Here is a 23336-nt window from a genome sequence, read left to right as displayed (position 1 = left end):
ATGAACAGCACTGCCTGATTTATGAAGTGCTTGCCTTCTATAAATCACAAAGTAGAAACCCAGCATGCTGCTAATCCTAATTGGTTAAGTCCTAAGTAGGGAGTGATTAGAAAGTCTTCAGGTATCTCATGCAAATGAGGGAGATATATGGCTCCTGGGGAGGAAATTCCCTCTGTTCACAATATGCAGTAAAGTCTTTGGCCCATCACAGCCGCTTCCTCTTGTCTTTTGCTGCTCAGCCCCTGTTAATCCTTCAGTTGTTGATGAATTAGAGAGAGGGGAATAATAATGGAGAAGTATAAGCATAGAAGAAATAAAATGTTGTTTACTTGCATGCTCATTTATTAATTTCAATCTGTATTAATTTCTGTTTCCAATAAACTATTCATCATGATGCAGGAGAGCTGTGTGAGATCCACAGCGTGAATTGGTAGAATGAAGATTATTATGTCTAGTAGTCCACTCTACCTTGATCCCATCCTACTCTGTCCTGGGAAAGTATATAATAGCATTCTTAGACATTCAATTACAACCTTCTGGTTGTGTGCTGCATATGCCAGGCTATCTACATATTTTAGGTGGAAGTTTACCAATTGAAAATTAATGCAGATTTAGTCAGCAGAGAAAGAAAGGAGTCTAAGGATTTTGAATGATGTCCTACTAACTCCCAAGAGAAGAATGGAGGACAAAAGGGTTTGAATGTGAAAACCACTTAAGGGAGGAATGAGTATTGAAATCATAGCATGGACAAGAGAGGGTTTCATGATTCCCCAGCTCTTGTTGAGAATCTGCTGGAAGTTGGTGGCTGTTTTGAGAGGAGGAGCCTGCTTTCTTGAGGAGTATGGCCTCTCTTATATTTCCCATTGCTCAGAGGACAGCCTCAAACCCATCACATACAGGCAGCACTAATTGGTCTTAGTGGGTTATTAAGAAAAAGAGAATAAGGAGTTAAGAGGTGGGTGTGGTATAGTAGGGGGTCTTGGAGTAGTTGAACAGGGTAGTGAGAAATTTTCAAAGAATAAATTACAGCAAAACTCAGAATGGGGATTGGCTACCTGCCTGTTACATATTGTAAGCTTTCTCCTTCTGGCTAACTTATCTTTTCCTTCCCCCTCCCATTTTCTTCCATCCTGTGTCTATTTCCCTTTCCCTGTGTGCTTTTCCTTCCTCTCCTCCCTCATTCTTCTCTTTGCTGGGGGAGATAAACTACAGGTGCAGTAGCAGCAGCAGCAACAGCAGCAACAGAACTTCTGAGGTAGATGATGAGCCATATTGCATGGAGGAGATTGACTACAGTGCTGACAGCAGCTCAGACGCAGAACAGAACTTCACTGAGCTGGACCGGCAGATCCAGGAGTGTGCCTTGAACAAGGATGAAGAAGAAGAAGAAGAAGAAAAAGAGGAAGGAACAGGATGGAGAAGAAGATCTGTCACCTAGTCTTGAGGTTCAGTGACATCTGTGTCTCCAGCCATTGGACTAGTGACTATCACATGGTTGTCTCTCTGTTAGATATATATCACCTAAGCTAGTAGAAAAACTAATCTGTGTGCTGTTCTAGCTCTTACCATTCATAGACACTAGGTATGTCATCATTTTAAGATTTTATGTACACAGCATGCTATAATTACACTTATAATTAGACTTGGGTTGTATTTTTAGGTTTGAAATGGGTCCTTCTTACACTGACCTCAGCTCTTCACTAGTCTTGGACCTGACACAGAAGGAGACTATAAACACAGAAGAGGGCTTTCTTCTTGGATTCTCAGAAGGAGTCCTAAGCAGTTAAATTGTTCTAAATATGAATGTTTCCCCAAGACAATAGCGTCTGAGCTTGCAGCACTGATACCAATCCTGCTAATATCCTGAAAGGCTTGGTATTTCTTCAAGTCCTGGGTAATCCAACATAAAAGCCCGTGAAACCAAGTCACATTAAGTATTGTCTTCGATGTTCTGTAAGTGTAATTTTACAGAGGCTGGAGAAGCCAGAGGTTGGACTATCTTCTATGGTAAAGAACATGATGACTGGTTTTCACAAATTTCAAATGTGTACCTCTTAAGCCATTTAAACACACACTGGAGATACAAGATGTGCTGGGAAATCCATTCATTACAGAATCAGAGAGACAGATGTGGTTCATATCCTGCATCTGGCAGTGGCTTGTTCTGAAAACATAAGCAATTAATTAAATCTCCATGAACTTCAGGGTTTTTATATTTGCCTTGGGAATGGGCATATCTATATCACAAAGTTATGGTAAAGATGAAATGAGATCATATAGGAAAGTGTGCAACTTGGCACCTGCTACATGATAGCACTAGCTCACAGCACATTTTCCAACCAGAACAGAGAACTCTATGTGATTATTTGCAGTTTTGAGCAAACCCTCCCTTGAGTCTGAAGTCACATGTTGTTAATGTATTTCATGCTAGAAGAGATTCCACTGTGGCAAAGGAAGACACAGAGGAGAAGAACAGAGATTAAACATAGAGAAAAATAGCAGAGGACCTCTTAGCAAAGAGAGGGACATGGCTTTGAGACTGAACTGTGAGATGAACAAGACTAGTGAGAGAAAGCCTGAGAAATCTTGGGATGTGGATACCCATGGGAAAGGAGATGCATAGTATAAGTGACAGTTACTGTACACATGGTGTTCATATTTAGTTACAATTGGATTTGACTATGAGAGAGGGAAATTAAAAAGTAGTGGTAGATTTCAGAAATACTTTTTTTTATGTGGAATTCCATATGGGAAGAATATTATAGCTGCTTGATATCAGAGACCCAGAAGTATCTGCTACGTCTTCATGTACTCTGTGTGGTGTGGGTTCTGCTCTTAATCTAGGATGGCTGCAGCAGCATCAATCTTTGCATCTGCATCCCATACCTCAGCTATAACAACAAAACCAACAAACAAACAGAAAGTGTTTTCCATCCTTGAAAATGTTCACATAGAATTTTTGCTTAACCCAAGCCAGACTATGAAAGAGTTTGAAAACTGTCTGAGATAGTCTTTGAAATTTGAATATTATTGCAAAAGAAACAGACAATACTGCATGTATGGTGATGACTGCCTAAGCTGTCTACCACCTGCAGATAGTTTTTTAAACATTTAAATCCCAGAGAAACTCCATGAAAGGCATGGGGAAAGACTCTGCACCAAGATTTTGAAGAAAGGCTTGCCCATTGCAGTTTAGAGAAATCAGAGCATTGGTAGTCTTTCCCTTTCACACCTCTTTTTCAAATTCTTGCTACATCTCAGAAAATCCATCCTTTCTATTAAGAAATTCAGTGTTCTGTAACATTCACATAAAGTTGAAGGGAAAAAAATGGAAAGACAATTCAAATTCCAGACCTATAGCACCTTGTAACCTCTCCTGTGTTCATCGTCCTACCTTCTTGCCCTCAAAAAGAAGATCAAAAAGTTGCTCTGGATTTTCATTGACTGGAGGAGTCAAAGACATAATCTTGCTGAAATATAAACCACCAAAAAGGGCAGGGAAAAGAGTGATCCTGCTGGAAAAGAGAGATCCTTGCCGGGAATTAGTACCCCAGTCTTAATATTTCAGGGTTTAGTGACTAGTCATTTGACTGAATTTTGAGTGAGAAAGACAAAGTTAGCTTCTCCATAGAAAATTTTGGAAAAGTCATGGAATATTCACTGATGCATCTGTACAGAGGAGGTATATGAAATACCTACTGTATGCTTTGTACTCTACTGAGCTCTATGACTGCAGATGAAAGCAAAACATGTCTTCAAATTCAAAACTCATCTGAGATGTGTTGACAATAAATATTTTATTTTATTATGATGGTATAATCATTTTATTTTATTATGATGGTAGACATTTCATTTTATTATGGTATTATGGGTCATGATGAAATTATACAAAGAATAATATGAAAAATATTGACTCTAATATGAATATTTATGTTGGTAAAATTTTATCAAAAGAGAAGGTAATAACTACAGTTACTATTGAAAGGTATTCAATAAGAATTCCTAAGAATTAGAAAAAAAACATGCTAAGAAATGGAAACTATGTGTTCAAAGGCTTCAAGTGAGGCTATAGTTTGGAATAAAATGATCAACATGGCAAATTTAAAGACTATATTTGTAAATTGGAAAGGAAAAGCTACGAAAATATGAAATTTTAAAAAGCAAATAATAGTCAGACTGGGTAATATGTTGTCATGAGTTAATGAAAAGGTTAAATTTGGTTGTGAGTGGTTGATGGGTAGGCATTTATATCAGAAATATGCCCATCATTTTTGTATCAGTGCCACAACCCATATGTTCATGGGCACGTTGTTGGCACCCACTTCATTCAGGATGTTCACTGGCTTGAAGACTACCTCTGAGTCTGACAACATACTTGCAGGGCAGAACACATACACATGAGGTGAAAAGAGGGAGTGTGGTTTGAGATAGGGACACAGTGAGTTGGAGAGTTTCTGTAAATGAGAGGTACAGCTTGGAAATAAAGTTCCGAGTCACTCCTGTGCATATAGACATAGCTCCCCACCACCCACAATCACACATGTATGTGTCTAGATATGATCAATTTCTTGAGTTATAAAGTTCTTCAAATTCCTTCTTTGAGTGTGTAAATTCTTTAGTGGGATTCTCTTTCTATGATTAATTTTCCATGACCTGATATGGATTCTTGGGAGATGGCTCAATTAGCAAAGGGCTTGCTACCCAAGCATAAAGATCTGAGGCAGGATTCTTGACAGCCACGTGAAAAGCTGGGTGCTGTGGTACATACATGTAAACATATTCCGGAGAGAAGCAGAGACTGGCTGATATCTGGGGCTCAGTGATGTGCTTTCTGAGCCAGTCAGTAGGCCATCTGTACTGACCAGTGAAGGACATTGTCTAGCACAAGAAAATAAAGAGCTCTTGAAGAAGACCTGTCATCTGTTGACTTCTGGTCTCCCACATGCATGCCCACAAATGCACACATAAACACTGGACTGTTCACCCACATATTCATATAAAACACCACAAATTAAAAAAAAAAAGCCATTTCAAATTAACTTTTGGCTATGGACAATCTTTTATAATCATCTTAAGCCAAGTTGTGATTTTTCTTCTATGTCCCCATCTACACGTCAATACATACACAATGCACGCACACACACACACGATATCAAGATATGTTTTATAATCGCGACATCTGTAGATAAATTATTTCTAGCAATGTTATTTATGTGCCTTTTATACACACATCCCATGCTCCACTGAGCAGCAGGCTCTGAAATGCATAGGCTTGCTACTGTCCTGCATCTCTCTTTGTATCTGGCATGCTTCCTTACATGTTTCAGGATTTTAAACCATGTTGCTACCCCTTCCCAATTCAATTCCTAACTGAGATGTAAAACACCCTAATGGAATTATGTATATTTTATTTACATTCTTCTATCTCCCATTTCAAATCATAATTTGTGTTATGGAAAAGGTTTAATTTAAAAGGTTTCTCTCATGGACATGGCCTGGCTCTAGGGTGGTGGTTATCTCAAGGACTTGTCTTTATTCAGGCAAGCTAAAAATGAAATGGTGGCCTTGTTCTTTGTACATGATGCAAATGTTCCGATAGTATGTTGAAGATAAAGGCACAGCATCTCCCTGCCCCCAGTGATTGCAGCATCCATCCAAGTGCTACAGATGCTACACTCACTTTGGTGAGAACTAGCCATGTATGTGGTGTCAACCTAGCTGCCTGGCCATTGGCGATCCACTGATGGTAATTAACATCCCACAGTAGGATTCATTGCCTCCAGTTTCCTCTGAGCTGCCAGAGAAAGGATTCTGAGTCACAGAATCATTTGAAAACAGCCTGATCCCTGAGTTATGAGATTGTACTGAGGGCTGCCAGTACATGTAAGGAAACATTACACCCCAAAGGGAGGTGAAATCCTCCTGCCCAGCTTCCATTTGTCAGTCTGGAAAACTTAGCTGTGGAGTGGATTTCATATTCCGAGAGGAGCCTGTTCCTACTGCCAAGAGCAGAGGCTTCCAGGAATGCCTGACATAAGTCATCCTTGTTAGGGACTCAGCACAGTGACCCACAGGGTTGATGCGAACATTTGGATCCACATTAGAGTGATGGATTTGCTTTGCCCTGCTGATACCTCTCACCCAGAGCCCACCAAAGGCTCCAGCCTTGGAAAGACACACAGCCAGTAGCTGGTACTCAGCATGAGAGCTTTTTGGGCAACAATAATTCATCAGGCCTGGAGCCTGCTGTTGTCTGCCTAACAGATGTCCCCTTTTGTTTGTGTTACAGTTGGGGTTTTTTGATGTCCAATGCATTCTTGATAGCAAAGTGTTGTTCAGGAAAATTGTGCACTGTAAAGGGAAATTTTGTAAAGTGTATTTCAGTACCTAACTCTACCCTGCTTTATGGAACTGTTATATTTACCTGACACAACGAATATGGCATTAAATGTGAATTCCCTATATCACAGGGGAAAGAGCAAGGGGAGGAAGGAAGGAGAGAGGGAGGAAGACAGAGATAGATGAGACAGGCAGATGCAAAGAAACAGAGATGGAGACACAGAAGGGAGAGAGAAAGGAGGAAGGAGACAGACAGAAACAGATAGAGACAGAGGTAGAGAGAGACAGAGAGAGACAGGCAGAGAAACAGAGAGGCAGACAGAGACAGAAAAACAGAGAAACAGACAGAGATTGAGAGAGGGAGAGGGAGAGGGACAAAGGGAGAGAGGGAGAGAGGGAGAGAGGGAGAGAGGGAGAGAGGGAGAGAGGGAAAGAGGGAGAGAGGGAGAGAGGGAGGAAGAGAGGAAGAGGGAGAGGGAAAGGGGAGAGGGGAGAGGAAGAGAGGGAGAGGGAAAGGGGAGAGGGAGAGGTGATGATTTGGAGTAACACACAGATTTGGAGATAGACACCTTGGATGAAAAACAAGATTCCTTGATGATCAGTCCTTAATATAAGGCAATTTACAAGTGAATGTATCTTTAGGGCCCGCTTTGTTACAGAGCAAAATGAATTATGCTCTTGGAAGAGAGCACACACTGAATGTAGTGACCACACTCAAGTCTTGGGACCAATGACTGAGGGAAATCTACATTTCTAGATCATGAGAAACTTGATAATCTCTAGGGTTATTGATGGGTTAAAATGACTTTTATGGTGGCAGATAAGTATGAAGACTATCCCTGACCAGGTGATAAACTCAATGCTTCTTTGGAAGAATCTGGCTGAGGCATTGACTGTGATCTTGGTCTCTTGGTGTAAGGTAAAACTCAGCAGTGAGTTCCGTTCTGGGTCAGTATGGAATGCACAAGCAGAACCTGTCAATCCTGTGTCTAACCTCCATGGCATATGGAGGCTAAAGGCACATGCTTTCTGGGCTAGAGCACCAAGACCAACTCTGAACTCCAGATTTAGGAGACTGTTATTATAGAATTCCAGCAGAGCAGGAACCTTCTCTTGGTCCCAGACCTTGCTCTTGGTCACTTCCAACTTGTGGGAATATAGGCGAAGGCAGCCTCTACTTTCAAACAAAATCTCTCCTTACAGAGGAAATTTTAGTAAAGACGGGAGTTGGAGTTTGTCCAAGAGGAGTCAAGAGATGCCCACTTTGGGTCTTTCCACATCACCAGGAATGGTGGACACTGGTGGGAACACAACAATGATTGAATATGGCTGCTTCCTATCTACAGCTGACCTGGACCCTGGTGAGCATTACCATGTCTAATCCTAGCAGCCCTCTTGTGATGGTCAGGTGAGGATGTCAGGGCACAAAGCAGGTAAGGTCCTGTGTAATGTTATTCAGGGAGTGAAAAACTGGGTTTATACAGACAGCCTGAGTCGTGCTTCTCCTCAAAAATCCTTAAAACCCACCAAAGCCTAAGAGCATCTCCTTGTTTTCAGGATGGTGTGTTCTACACAATGATTATTCAAGACCTGATCCAAATATGAACTACGGATTCCACGTATCTTTGTAAACCATCTCAAGTTCAAACTCACCAAGTTCAAAGTCTAGTTCATCATTATCTCCCCTCACTTAATTCTTTACCACCCTTTCTTAAACAATAATGATCCTACAAATGGGAACCTCTATCTCCCTGCCATGGCCCATATTCAGAGCAGATGCTTAAGGGATGGATCAGGATGTGTGGTCAAGGCTGTGCTCAGCTTTCCTGTGACTATGACCACTATGTGTTCTCCTTGTGACATCTATAACTATTTCTTCCCTTCTGTCATCTCCCTTGACTTAATTTCCTTCCTTGCTCGGGTATCTGGATCAGCAGGTGGTATTTAGAATGGGAAGTGCCTTCTATTTCCATCAGTGGCTCCATTTTATCCTATGAAAGGGGAATCTAGCACTGGGACCCCTCCTGACCCAGCCAGTTTGCAAGTTTCTGGTTTTTCTCTCTGAGCAAAACCCCAAGCCTCATGTGCTTCAATGTCCTTTCCTCCAGGAAGTCTCTTATGGTTTCTAATCCCACATTGTCCTGACGAAATCTGCATGGTGCTGCTGTGAGCTCTTACATCCTCCCATCAGACTGCAATTTCTGAAAAAAAAAATAGATGATTTGTTAGTCAACTCCACTCTTTGTACATAGCACCAGTGGTGAGCATGTGTTGGGCTTACTTTAAATATGTATTGAATGATGGAGACTGTAATTTCCATTGCAAAAACCTCCTGAAAACTGACCTCTTCCTGGTTGCTGCAGTAACCTATTAAACACGGATAGACAAGCTGTATGAAAGTAGGACACACATGTGTCTGGTACTTACAGCAGTAAAGAAGCATCCAGAAAAAAAATAAAAAGCATCCTCTTTCCTAGTCTCTAATTTCCAGAAGCAGCCTTGTTTCTTTCCTCTCCATGGCCTGTAGAGGTCAGAAAAGGGCCTTGCTTTCCAATCACTGACTGTCCTCTGTCCCCATTAGAATTCGCCTGGGTATGTATAATTAAGCCAGCTGAGGCTCAGCACATAGAAACGGAAACGCATTGACTTTAATAAAACAGAGTGTAAAACAAGTTGAGATTGACTCTAGCCTTGTTTACTCTCGCATACTTGTAATACTGGTTGGTATATTCCCAGTCAAAGAGACCATCGTCCTGGGAACTGAAGCATGTCCTTTCATTGCGACTGCAGCCTGTCCTAACAGGCAAGACACACTAGCTCAGTGCTCCTGACTCACTGGAAATAAAAATTAGAAAGAAAAAAAAGTAAGTTCTGTTTCTTAAGGGAAAAGAGGCAATGGCAAAGAGAAAGTGGGCACCAAGAAACACAGTCCCATGGATGTTCTTACCATTTTGTTTGATTTATTTTTTTCATGGTCACAAGGAAATTGGGAATCCAGAAAAAAAAACATGATAGCCAGACTCAAAATGGGGCAGGCATTTTAGCGAAACTAAGTAAGTGGCAGTGTTGTTCAACAGGGAGTTTTGAAAGCTAAGATGTCATGATATTGACATGCTACTTCATGGATGGGCTTTCATTTCTCTGGGTCTCAGTTTCCCCATTGAAAACAGAGGACGTGGATCAGATGAAAGCGAACATCACTAACATTTCTTCTACCCTTCACAAGCATGGCATTGGATGCCCTGCAGAGAACGCTACTCAGAGGCTGCAGACTGGCTGGGCCAGTGAAGAGGCAGCGTGAGGCAGCTTACACTGCTTCTCTGTCTGGAGAGGATGGAGACCAGAGCTGGACAATGATCCTTTCAGAGCTGAGAGTGATGCCCTTGACACCTTGCCAATACCCAGCAGAATAAGAGCTTCCGAAATCAGGGCTAAAAATAAATAATGAAACTAAGTGACAACATAAACAGAGAGAAAGAACAGAGCGCGAACTTGAGTCAGCAAACTTGTGAACAGGATAGAGAAGAATCAAATTCATTTTCATCTCTGTTGATTGGCTGGTTAGGTGGCTGGACTCTTAGAATTCAAAGCGTAGTTAGTAATGTGTTTGATGCCACCCTGGGGGAAGGAGGAAGAGGGCTGAGCAGAGGCGTGGCTGCTCTCTCTCTCTCTCTCTGGTCCATTTCCTTTCTGTGGCATAGTTGGCCCCTTCCTTCTAGCTGTCTTTTTGTTGGTTGTTCAAAGAAAGAGCTCTTACACAGTCCTTCCCCTGTCTCTGGCCGCATCCTGGACCCAGGCCAGCTGCCCTCCTCGACCTCGTCTCTCAGCATTTGGGGGCCAGCTTCCTCTTTGCCTTTCTGCAGCACACACCGCATTTCAATCCAAAACGACTTTCAGATCTGACTGTTCGGGGCAGGACGTGTGCAAGAGGTTTCAGGAAAGGGAGCTCATAGCTGTTGCGTCCGTTTCTTATTCAAACCAGTCTGCACTTTCATGTGGCGTGCGAAGAAGCAGCAGACACTTAACAACCACAGGGGAAACTGGACCAATTCTCTTTAAAAGCCCTATTAAGTTCATCCAGGTCTCAGTTTCCAAAGCTGTAGATTCAGACCTGGAGGAGACTCCCTTTCCCCATACCATTGTATACATTTAGGTATATGCAAATGTGAGCATGATTAGACCAAAGAAACCTTCTGTGAGTCAGACAATAATGTACATTAAATATTTGGAGGTGTACACTAGCAGAAAGGAAAGGAAGAAAGAGGGTCTCCCAGTGTGGCTGGGGAATCAAGAGCCTCTGAAACATCCTAAGGCATGAAAATACAATGTCTAATATTTACTTCTACATTGTGTCTTATTTGGGGTGGGTCCTCTCACATCATCTCATGTCCAGCCTTTGAACTCTCCAGTTAGTTTCCTTTGAGCTCCAAACAGCTAAGCTCTAAAGATATCTGAAGTAGATCAAATATGAGATTGTTTAATTTGGATGAAAACAGGGGAGACCTCCAAGGAATCCTAAGCAGGTAGAGGAAGTTTGAATACTTTGTTTCTAAAACATTAGAGATCAACTTTATAATACTTTAGAAATAGGATGATAATGATAAAACATTGGCAAAAATCTTTATCATCAATCCATTTGTGGCTTAGATCTTTTTTTTTAATTTTTAATATTTTTATTACATATTTTCCTCAATTACATTTCCAATGTTATCCCAAAAGTCCCCCATAGCGCCCCCCACTTCCCTAACCACCCATTCCCATTCTTTTGGCCCTGGCATTCCCCTATATTGGGGCATATAAAGTTTGCAAGTCCAATGGGCCTCTCTTTCCATTGATGGCCGACTAGACCATCTTTCGATACATATGCAGCTAGAGACAAGAGCTCCGGGGTTCTGGTTAGTACATCATGTTGTTCCAACAATAGGGTTGCAGATCCCTTTAGCTCCTTGGGTACTTTCTCTAGCTTCTCCATTGGGAGCCCTGTGATACATCCAATAGCTGACTGTGAACATCCACTCCTGTGTTTGCTAGGCCCCGGCATTGTCTCACAAGAGACAGCTATATTTGGGTCCTTTCAGCAAAATCTTGCTAGTGTATGCAATGGTGTCAGCGTTTAGAAGCTGCTTATGGGATGGATCCCTGGATATGGCAGTCTCTAAATGGTCCATCCTTTCATCACAGCTACGAACTTTGTCTCTGTAACTCCTTCCCTGGGTGTTTTGTTCCCAATTCTAAGAAGGTGCACAGTGTCCACACTTTGGTCTTCATTCTTCTTGAGTTTCATGCGTTTAGCAAATTGTATCTCATATCTTGGGTATCCTAAGTTTTGGGCTAATATCCACTTATCAGTGAATACATATTGTGTGAGTTCTTTTGTGATTGTGTTACTTCACTCAAGATGATGCCCTCCAGGTCCATCCATTTGGCTAGGAATTTCATAAATTCATTCTTTTTAATAGCTGAGTAGTAATCCATTGTGTAAATGTACCATAATTTCTGTATCCATTCCTCTGTTGAGGGACATCTGGGTTCTTTCCAGCTTCTGGCTATTATAAATAGGGCTGCTATGAACATAGTGGAGCATGTGTCCTTTTTACCAGTTGGGACATCTTCTGGATATATGCCCAGGAGAGGTATTGCTGGATCCTCCGGTAGTACTATGTCCAATTTTCTGAGGAACCGCCAGACTGATTTCCAGAGTGGTTGTACAAGCTTGCAATCCCACCAACAATGGAGGAGTGTTCCTCTTTCTCCACATCCTTGCCAGCATCTGCTGTCACCTGAATTTTTGATCTTAGCCATTCTGACTGGTGTGAGGTGGAATCTCAGGGTTGTTTTGATTTGCATTTCCCTGATGATTAAGGATGTTGAACATTTTTTCAGGTGCTTCTCTGCCATTAGGTATTCCTCAGGTGAGAATTCTTTGTTCAGTTCTGAGCCCCATTTTTTAATGGGGTTATTTGACTTTCTGGAGTCCACCTTCTTGAGTTCTTTATATATATTGGATATTAGTCCCTTATCTGATTTAGGATAGGTGAAGATCCTTTCCCAATCTGTTGGTGGTTTTTTTTGTCTTATTGATGGTGTCTTTAGCCTTGCAGAAGCTTTGCAGTTTCATGAGGTCCGACTTGTCAATTCTCGATCTTACAGCACAAGCCATTACTGTTCTATTCAGGAATTTTTCCCCTGTGCCCATATCTTCAAGGCTTTTCCCCACTTTCTCCTCTATAAGTTTCAGTGTCTCTGGTTTTATGTGTAGTTCCTTGATCCACTTAGACTTGACCTTAGTACAAGGGGATAGGAATGGATCGATTCACATTCTTCTACATGTTAACAACCAGTTGTGCCAGCACCATTTGTTGAAAATGCTGTCTTTCTTCCACTGGATGTTTTTAGCTCCCTTGTCGAAGATCAAGTGACCGTAGGTGTGTGGGTTCATTTCTGGGTCTTCAATTCTATTCCATTGGTCTATTTGTCTGTCACTATACCAGTACCATGCAGTTTTTATCACAATTGCTCTGTAGTAAAGCTTTAGGTCCGGCATGGTGATTCCACCAGAGGTTCTTTTATCCTTGAGAAGAGTTTTTGCTATCCTAGGTTTTTTGTTATTCCAGATGAATTTGCAGATTGCACTTTCTAATTCGTTGAAGAATTGAGTTGGAATTTTGATGGGGATTGCATTGAATCTGTAGATTGCTTTTGGCAAGATAGCCATTTTTACAATGTTGATCCTGCCAATCCATGAGCATGGGAGATCTTTCCATCTTCTGAGATCTTCTATAATTTCTTTCATCAGATACCTGAAGTTTTTATTATACAGATCTTTCACTTCCTTAGTTAGAGTCACACCAAGATATTTTATATTATTTGTGACTATTTAGAAGGGTGTTGTTTCCCTAATTTCTTTCTCAGCCTGTTTATTCTTTGTGTAGAGAAAGGCCATTGATTTGTTTGAGTTAATTTTATATCCAGCTACTTCACCGAAGCTGTTTATCAGGCTTAGGTGTTCTCTGGTGGAATTTTTAGGGTCACTTATATATACTATCATATCATCTGCAAAGAGTGATATTTTGACTTCATCTTTTCCAATTTGTATCCCTTTGATCTCCTTTTGTTGTCGAATTGCTCTGGCTAGGACTTCCAGTACAATGTTGAATAGGTATGGAGAAAGTGGACAGCCTTGTCTAGTCCCTGATTTTAGAGGGATTGCTTCAAGCTTCTCACCATTTACTTTGATGTTGGCTACTGGTTTGCTGTAGATTGCTTTTATCATGTTTAGGTATGGGCCTTGAATTCCTGATCTTTCTAAGACTTTTATCATGAATGGGTGTTGGATTTTGTCAAATGCTTTTTCCGCATCTAACGAGATGACCATGTGGTTTTTGTCTTTGAGTTTGTTTATATACTGGATTACGTTGATGGATTTCCGTATATTGAACCATCCCTGCATCCCTGGGATGAAACCTACTTGGTCAGGATGGATGATTGTTTTGTTGTGTTCTTGGATTCGGTTAGCAAGAACTTTATTGAGGATTTTTGCATCAATATTCATAAGGGATATTGGTCTGAAGTTTTCTATCTTTGTTGGGTCTTTTTGTGGTTTAGGTATCAGAGTAATTGTGGCTTCATAGAATGAGTTGGGTAGAGTACCTTCAGTTTCTATTTTGTGGAATAGTTTGTGAAGAACTGGGATTAGATCTTCTTTGAAGATCTGATAGAACTCTGCACTAAACCCATCTGGTCCTGGGCTTTTTTTAGTTGGGAGACTATTAATGACTGCTTCTATTTCTTTGGGGGATATAGGGCTGTTTAGATCATTAACCTGATCTTGATTCAACTTTGGTACCTGGTATCTGTCTAGGAACTTCTCCATTTCATCCAGGTTCTCCAGTTTTGTTGAGTATAGCCTTTGGTAGAAGGATCTGATGGTGTTTTGGATGTCTTCAGGATCTGTTGTTATGTCTCCTTTTTCATTTCTGATTTTGTTAATTAGGATGCTTTCCCTGTGCCCTCTAGTGAGTCTGGCTAAGGGTTTATCTATCTTGTTGATTTTCTCAAAGAACGAGCTCCTTGATTGGTTGATTGTTTGAATAGTTCTTCTTGTTTCCACTTGGTTGATTTCGCCCCTGAGTTTGATTATTTCCTGCCATCTACTCCTCTTGGGTGAATTTGTTTCCTTTTGTTCTAGTGCTTTTAGGTATGTTGTCAAGCTGCTAATGTGTGCTCTCTCTAGTTTCCTTTTGGAGGCACTCAGAGCTATGAGTTTTCCTCTTAGAAATGCTTTCATTGCGTCCCATAAGTTTGGGTATGTTGTGGCTTCATTTTCATTGAACTCTAAAAAGTCCTTAATTTCTTTCTTTATTCCTTCCTTGACCAAGGTATCATTGAGAAGAGTGTTGTTCAGTTTCCACGTGAAGGTTGGCTTTCTATTATTTATTTTGTTATTGAAGATCAGCCTTAGTCCATGGTGATCTGATAGGATGCATGGGAAAATTTCAATATTTTTGTATCTGTTGAGGCCTGTTTTGTGACCAATTATGTGGTCAATTTTGGAGAAAGTACCATGAGGTGCTGAGAAGAAGGTATATCCTTTTGTTTTAGGATAGAATGTTCTGTAGATATCTGCCAGATCCATTTGATTCATAACTTCTGTTAGTTTCACTGTGTCCCTGTTTAGTTTCTGTTTCCACGATCTGTCCATTGGTGAAAGTGGTGTGTTGAAGTCTCCCACTAATATTGTATGAGGTGCAATGTGTGCTTTGAGATTTACTAAAATTTCTTTAATGAATGTGGCTGCCTTTGTATTTGGAGCATAGATATTCATGATTGATAGTTCCTCTTGGAGGTTTTTACCTTTGATGAGTATGAAGTGTCCCTCCCTGTCTTTTTTAATGACTTTGGGTTGGAAGTCAATCTTATCAGTTATTAGAATGGCTACTCCAGCTTGTTTATTCATACCATTTGCTTGGAAAATTGTTTTCCAGCCTTTCATTCTGAGGTAGTGTCTATCTTTTTCTCTGAGATGAGTTTCCTGTAAGCAGCAAAATGTTGGGTCTTGTTTGTGTAGCCAGTTTGTTAGTCTATGTCTTTTTATTGGGGAGTTGAGTCCATTGATATTAAGAGATATTAAGGAAAAGTAATTGTTGTTTCCTGTTATTTTTGTTGTTAAAGTTGGCATTCTGTTCTTGTGGCTGTCTTCTTTTAGGTTTGTTGAGGGATTACCTTCTTGTTGTTTCTAGGGCGTGGTTCCTGTCCTTGTATTGGTTTTTTTCTGTTATTATCCTTTGAAGGGCTGGATTCGTGGAGAGATGATGTGTGAATTTGGTTTTGTAGTGGAATACTTTGGTTTCTCCATCTATGTTAATTGAGAGTTTGGCTGGGTATAGTAGCCTGGGCTGGAATTTGTGTTCTTTTAGTGTCTGTATAACATCCGTCCAGGATCTTCTGGCTCTCATAGTCTCTGGTGAAAAATCTGGTGTAATTCTGATAGGCTTGCCTTTATATGTTACTTGGCCTTTTTCTCTTACTGCTTTTAGTATTCTATCTTTATTTAGAGCATTTGTTGTTCTGATTATTATGTGTCGGGAGGTATTTCTTTTCTGGTCCAGTCTATTTGGAGTTCTGTAGGCTTCTTGTATGTTCATGGGCATCTCTTTTTTTAGATTTGGGAAGTTTTCTTCTATAATTTTGTTGAAGATGTTTGCTGGTCCTTTGAGTTGAAAATCTTCATTCTCATCCACTCCTATTATCCGTAGGTTTGGTCTTCTCATTGTGTCCTGTATTTCTTGGATGTTTTGAGTTAGGATCTTTTTGCATTTTACATTTTCCTTGATTGTTGTGCCGATGTTCCCTATGGAATCTTCTGCACCTCAGATTCTCTCTTCCATCTCTTGTATTCTGTTGCTGATGCTGGTATCTATGGTTCCAGATTTCTTTCCTAGGGTTTCTATCTCCAGTGTTGCCTCATTTTGGTTTTTCTTTATTGTGTCTACTTCCCTTTTTAGGTCTAGTATGGTTTTGTTCATTTCCCTCATCTGTTTGGATGTTTTTTCCTGTTTTTCATTAAGGACTTCTACCTGTTTGATTAGGTTATCCTGTTTTTCTTTAAGGATTTGTAACTCTTTAGTAGTGTTCTCCTGCAATTCTTTAAGGGATTTTTGTGCTTCCTCTTTAATGTCTTCTACCTGTTTAGCAGTGTTCTCCTGTATTTCTTTAAGTGTGTTATTAAAGTCCTTCTTGAAGTCCTCTACCATCATCAGGAGATATGCTTTTAGATCTGTGTCTAGCTTTTCCGGTGTGTTGGGGTGCCCTGGACTGGGCGAAGTGGGAGTGCTGGTTTCTGATGATGGTGAGTGGTCTTGGTTTCTGTTAGTAAGATTATTACATTTACCTTTCGCCATCTGGTAATCTCTGGGGTCAGTTGTTGTCTTTGTCACTGTTTAAAGATTGGAGCAGAAGCTGTGTTCCACTCACCAGCAGTCTCAAAATCTTGTGGCGGGGGTTGTGGGTAGCTGGTGGGTGTCAGCCGACCCTGCGCTCTAGCTACACTGGTGCTGTTCCGGCAGGATGAGGCCTGTGGCCCTACTCAGGCCGGTTTCTGCTTCCCTAACTAATGCAGTCTCAGGTCCCGCGCGCAATTGGATTGGAGCAGAAGCTGTGTTCCACTCACCAGAAGTCTTAAGATCCTGTGGTGGGTGTTGTGGGTAGCTGGCGAGTGTCAGCCGACCCTGCGCCCTAGCTACCCTGGTGCTTTTCTGACCAGAAGAGGCTTGTGGCCCTTCGTAGGCCGGATTTCTGCCTCCCCAACCAGAGCAGTCTCAGGTCCCGCGTGACTGGACTGGAGCAGAAGCTGTGTTCCACTCACCAGCAGTCTCAAAATCCTGTGGCGGGGGTCGTGGGTAGCTGGTGGGTGTCAGCTGACCCTGCGCTCTAGCTACACTGGTGCTGTTCCGGCCGGATGAGGCCTGTGGCCCTACTCAGGCCGGTTTCTGCTTCCCTAACTTGTGGCTTAGATCTTATCAACTCCCAGAGACTTGGGAGGAAGTCTTTCTGTTTTTCCCATCTTAAGACGATACACCAACAGTAGCACTCCTCACCAATGCATGTTGAGGTATTGCTAAAGAGACCAACTTAGTACCTATAGTATGTATACTTACTGTCTCCATTTTCCCCCAGAGACCAATAATATTGTAAAGAATGTTGGTTAGGGGCAAAGAGGCCTGTTTTTCCTTGTTATTTCCCAACCCCACCCCAGAGGCAAATTTACTTTTATGCATTCTTCTTCAAATTAAGTTAGAAATGGAACTGTGATTTTCAGCATCTCATTTGCAAACTTTTTCAAGATCGATCACTTTCCCATGTGCCCATCAATCTTGATTTTTCTTGGCCCTCCATGCCGTATTTCTAAAGGAAAAGGCTCACTGGCATTTTGATATAGTTCTTTTATGAGTTGATGGTGGTAGTAGGTGCTGTGAGTGGAAAATGTGAGAAACACTATATGGTTTTCCCCAAATGTTCAGAGCAACATTCTAAAAGATGAACATTAATTTCAAACAGAGGTTAAGTAAATATCATAGAAGAAACAGTTCTAACAAAACCATGTTTGGGTTGGGATAAGCAGTGTGTGCCTTAGAGTGCCTGCTATGGATCCGATTCTACTGGTGATGCTAGTTAGTGCTCTAAATCACATCACCTGCTCATATGATGATGAGACTTTCTTCAGAGATCAAATTCTACCAGCTCTGGAAGAGGGCTGGGGCACACCCATCCCCTCCTAGACTCAGATCTGTCTTGCAATGTAAAACATCAACTAATTTCAGATCATTTTCAGTTTATTTTACAAGGATAAGAGTTTATATTTCTAATTCTTAAACAATATCTGCCTCTCAGCTTTACTTAGCTTCTACTTAAGCACCCGTGCGTACATGAGCCAGCTATTTCAACAAGTCCACTCAACTCAGCAAAGAGCAGTTTGAGAAGGAAGACTTGAGTCAGCTTTCCCCTCCTCTGTTGTAATGGGTTTCCATGGAGCTTAGTATATTCCAGTGGTGGGGCCTGCCCTCGTGTGTGGTTAACTTAACCACAGAGTCACATCTTTAAAGAGTACTGACTCCACCTCTCCTAGAAGATAACACATACAAACAGCTTCTTAGCCTGTGGTTGGAATTCATGCCCAATTTTCCTCTCTCTGGATCAGGTTGTTTTCTGGTTTGAGCTTGCACAGGTCTTGTACATGCTAGCTTAACATCTGTAAGTGCTTGGCTGTGTCCATCAAACACTGTTTCCTAAATGTCAACCACCACCTTTGACTCTTTAAATCCACTTCCCCTACTTCAGATAAAACGGCTGAGCATTGGGAGAACAGGTGTGATATGCACGTCCATTTAGGGCTGAGCACGCCTGTCTCTTATTCTTTGCATATTGACAGGTTGAGAGTCTCTATATTGACAGTGGCTACAGGAAGAAGATTCTATGATGTGGGTTGTGACATGTTCTTATCTAGAAAGACCATGGGGCTATTAAGCAAAATAATTTACTGTCTCTGTAGAGAATATCATATAGATGTGATAACAGCTCTTGAATGGTGCTGCATACACCTAGGTACATAATAAGACATTGTACTGGTCTGTTGGGAAAAATATCACAGTTTGATGTCTCCAGAATCTTCCCTTTTTGAAATTCCTGTATGACAGGGGAAATGACAAAATAAGATGGGAGCTTTCTTTGGACCTTGGGAGTAAAGGGCAGCTCCATGGGGTATATTAATGTGAACCTTAGTTTATGTTGCTGCATACTAGATCAGGGTACTTAGAACATCACAAAGTGCAGGAGGAGTCCTAAAGTTCTGTATGAGGAAATTCCTTGACTTTTATTCTCCAAGTGCACCCTGCCTGTGATTACAGAGCCATCTGCCTTGAGCTCTTACCTGGAGAACCAGGTGGGAATTTGCTTCTAAGCTCAGTAGAGTTATTTGCTAAATTCTGCTCCTTGCGGAGTAAAGACTAAGTTCTTTATTTTGCCTTACTGGTTGTCTTCTGTACACTGCCATCAGCCTCTCCTGCCCTCAGTCTTCTTCCTCATCTTATGACATCCTAAAACCATCAACAGTCTGTTGACCCTACTCCTTAAGTTTAGTGACTATTTTTGTGTTTTGTTATCTTGGAAATCCTCTGCTGGTATGTTTTGCTAGATCCACTCTGATAATTTCTCTTCTGTCTATAATGTAGCACTACCACTGACGTGTGGGGTCTTTTCATAGTCACAGGGTTCAACTGTATGTAGTTGTTTGAGTGAAAATGGTCCCCCTAGGGTCATATATTTGAATACCTGTTTGTCAATGGTGGAATTCATCTGGAAGTATTAGGAAATATGGCCTTGCTAAATGAAGTGTTTCATTGGGGGTATACTTTGAGGCTTCAAAAGACTCACTGTTTCTGGTGCATTCTCTCTCTCTCTCTCTCTCTCTCTCTCTCTCTCTCTCTCTCTCTCTCTCTCTCTCTCTCTTTCCCTCCCTCCTTCCCTCCTTCTCCTTCCCCCCCTCTCTGTTGCATGGTTGTGGATGACGATGTGTGCTCTCAGCCTTTCTGCCACGACATCATTAAGGATTCTAAGCTTCTGAAACAGTATGCAAAATTAAACACAGGCTGCTGTAGTTGTGGTGTTTTATACCAGCAATACAATGAATAACCCTATTAAAAATGGGGTACAGAGCTAAACAAAGAATTCTCAACTGAGGAATACCAAATGGCTGAGAAGCACCTTGAAAACTGTTCAATATCCTTAGTCATCAGGGAAATGCAAATCAAAACAACCCTGAGATTCTACCTCAAACCAGTCAGAATAGCTAAGATCAGAAACTCAAGTGACAGCAGATCTGGGGAGGATGTTGAGAAAGACAAACAATCCTCCATTGCTGGTGGGATTAGAAGCTGGTACAACCACTCTGGAAATCAGTTTGGTGGTTCCTCAGAAAATTGGACATAGTACTACCGGAGGATCCAGCAATACCTCTCCTGGGCATATACCCAGAAGATGTTCCAACTGGTAATATGGACACATGCTCCACTATGTTCATAGCAGCCTTATTTATAATAGCCAGAATCTGGAAAGAACCCAAATGTTCCTCAACAGAGGAATGGATATAGAAAATGTGGTACATTTACATAATGTAGTACTACGCAGCTATTAAAAAACAATGAATTTATGAAATTCTTAGCCAAGTGGATGGATCTGGAGGATATCATCCTGAGTGAGGTAACCCAATCACAAAAGAATGCACATGATAGTCACTCACTGATAAGTGGATATTAGCCCAGAAGCACAAAATACCCAAGATACAATTTGCAAAACACATGAAACTCAGAAGGAAGAAGACCAAAGTGTGGATACTTTGATCCTTCTTAGAATGGGAACAAAATACCCATGGAAGGAGTTACAGAGACAAAGTGTGAAGCAGAGACCGAGGAATGACCATCCAGAGACTGCCCCACCTGGGGATCCATCCCATAAACAGCCACCAAAACCAAACACTATTATGGATGCCAACAAGATTTTGCTGACAGAAGCCTGATATAGCTGTCTGCCTGACAAATACAGAAATGGTTGCTCCCAGCCATCCATTGGGCTGAGCACAGAGTCCCCAATGAAGGAGCTAGAGAAAGTACCCAAGGAGCTGAAGAGGTTTGCAGCCCCATAGGAGGAAGAATAATATGAACTAGCCAATATTTCCAGAGCTCCCTGGGACTAAACCACCAACCAAAGAAAACACATGGTGGTACTCATGGCTCTAGCTGCATATGTAGCAGAGGATGGCCTAGTTGGTCATCAATGGGAGGAAAGGCCCTTGGCCCTGTGACTGTTTTATGTTCCAATATAAGAGACTGCCAGGACCAGGAAGTGGGAGTGGGTGGGTTGGGAAGCAGAGGGAAGGGGGAAGGTATAGGGGGTTTTCAGAGGGGAAACTAGGAAAGGGGATAATGTTTGAAATGTAAATAAAGAAAATATCTAATAAAAAAGATTTAAAAAAGGGAGAAACTGGGTAAATTATTGAAAATGCTTATGTTTGGAAGACCTTACCCAAAGTGAACCTAAATCCTTTATATTAACAGGACCTCAATCACTGTCTCTAATGATACTTTTTAAAACTACATGATTATTGTTATATATATCCATATCTATGTTTTCTTGTGTAATAAACTGCATTCAAAGTAAAAAGAAAAAGAAAAAATGAAAAAAAAAAAGAAAAAAGAAAAAAAAAGGCAACTCAAACTCAAACACCATGACTCAAAGGAAGGGTATTATATAAAGGCAAATCTCACTGAGGTTTATTTTTATAATTTTTCTTACCATAGATAATAGTCTTAGAAGGTATTACATAATCTTATGTTAACCTGAAACAGTCTAAGTACTGTATTGCCCAGCCATGATCTCACTGGACTGTGACAATCCTGTGAGGAGAATACTTTATGAGCTCCACTCTCCAGCACATTAACTTCTGAGGAAATTGAGGTATAGGGTTTTGATGCAATATACACAGTTTGTCCATGTTTAAGTTGGGATATGAACCTATTATGTCGTGGGTTTCTGAAAAAAGATGCCATGGATCTATGTATCCTGGATTCTGTAAATCTATCTAAGTTTAACTCCCATCCATGCTCTGGGATGAGTACGACCAAGAGTCAGCCATCATCAGAGAGAGATGCACATAGACATTTGTGTAACCTACTTAATTCAGACTCCCTGCAGCTGTGGCTTTAAGCTGAAGCCCTGTGAGGTGTGTTCACATCTCCATCTGCATCTCAAAGTTTTAAATAGTTATCTGGGATGCACATATTCTCTCATCAATGACTATAAAACTTAATGTTTGAGGCAGGGTCTCTTGCTGAAACTCACTGACTAGCTATGTTGGCTGGCCAGAGAGCCTCTAAGATCCTCCTGTCTCTGCTCAGTGCTGGGGCTGTAGAAGGTGTGTAGCACAAGAGACAGCTTCTGATGTAAATGCTGTGGATCGAAATCAAGTTCTCATGTGCACTCAGCAAACACTGTATCTACTCTGTCTCCAGGTCAAGAGTACACATTCTCTTAGTGTCTTCTACTCAGACTATTTGCTCCTTCAGAACCAGGGAATAATGCTATAAAGTTTTAAAGCATAATTTGAGGCCTTTAAGAATATTTCTTTTATTTTCAAATTATATATGGTTATATGCAATATATACAGGTGTTTTCAAAAGCCAGAAGAAAATGTCAGTCTCCTGAAGCTGAAGATGCAGGTTGTTGGATGCCACCAGATGTGGGTGTTGAGAACTCCTTTGAAAAACAGCAAATGCTCTTAACCCACTGAACCATCTCTCTAGTCCACAAAATGTTAGTCAAAAGCTCATAGTTGCATTATAAGCTGACAGTAAATAGGTAGATGCTCACATGGACTCACTTAAAAACATAGTATGTTCACTTACAGGGGAAACTTGGTTAATTTTATTATTCTCTAACTTATTTTCTAGATCACTTTATATTTATGTAGATAAGAAATGCAGATATATTCTTAAAGACAAACATGTTTAGAATTAGAAACTAGGAATAGCAATGGGCTAATAAATATGAGACTGTATTTATCAAAGAAGTAGTGTTCAGTAGGCCTGAGAACTTTAAAACTATAAAACGTTCACAGTGGAAATAAGAACAGAAAATAAAATGATATGAGCAAAACATAACAAAAAAGTAACATCCAGGAAGCTGGAAGTCAAGTAAACAGAAGGCATAGAACTGTCAACATTGAGTAATTGTAGTTATAAATTTTGGTTCCATGCATTATACCACTAAGTGTCATGGAATATCAAGCATGATCAAGAAAAGGAATGGGGAACTATTTTTCATTCATTATCTAAAATAAAATTATCTAAGATTTCCATAGTGAAACCCATCTAGGTAGAAAAGTTGAAGCTAGAAAAAGACCTCTGGGAAACAATGAGAAAGATTAAAATGCAAACAGTCAAGCTCAG

The 23336-nt window shown here is 40.9% G+C and overlaps 1 protein-coding gene across 1 annotated transcript in view; it reads left to right on the top strand.

The window, feature by feature from the left end:
* Agbl1 (AGBL carboxypeptidase 1) overlaps window positions 1–1438 on the top strand; it is an 818045-nt gene extending 816607 nt beyond the window's left edge. Inside the window, exon 21 of the mRNA XM_021168273.2 lies at window positions 1213–1438. Within this exon, the coding sequence (XP_021023932.2) occupies window positions 1213–1438 (226 nt within the window). The remainder of the gene's footprint in view (window positions 1–1212) is intronic.
* The last annotated feature ends 21898 nt before the right edge of the window (window positions 1439–23336 follow it).

The sequence above is a fragment of the Mus caroli genome, unplaced genomic scaffold, assembly GCF_978045245.1.
Source record: "Mus caroli unplaced genomic scaffold, Mus_caroli_1 scaffold_8, whole genome shotgun sequence".
NCBI classification, from domain to species: domain Eukaryota; kingdom Metazoa; phylum Chordata; class Mammalia; order Rodentia; family Muridae; genus Mus; species Mus caroli.
The sequence above is the reverse complement of the archived record's forward strand: the minus strand, read 5'-3'. Positions and strand labels throughout refer to the sequence as shown.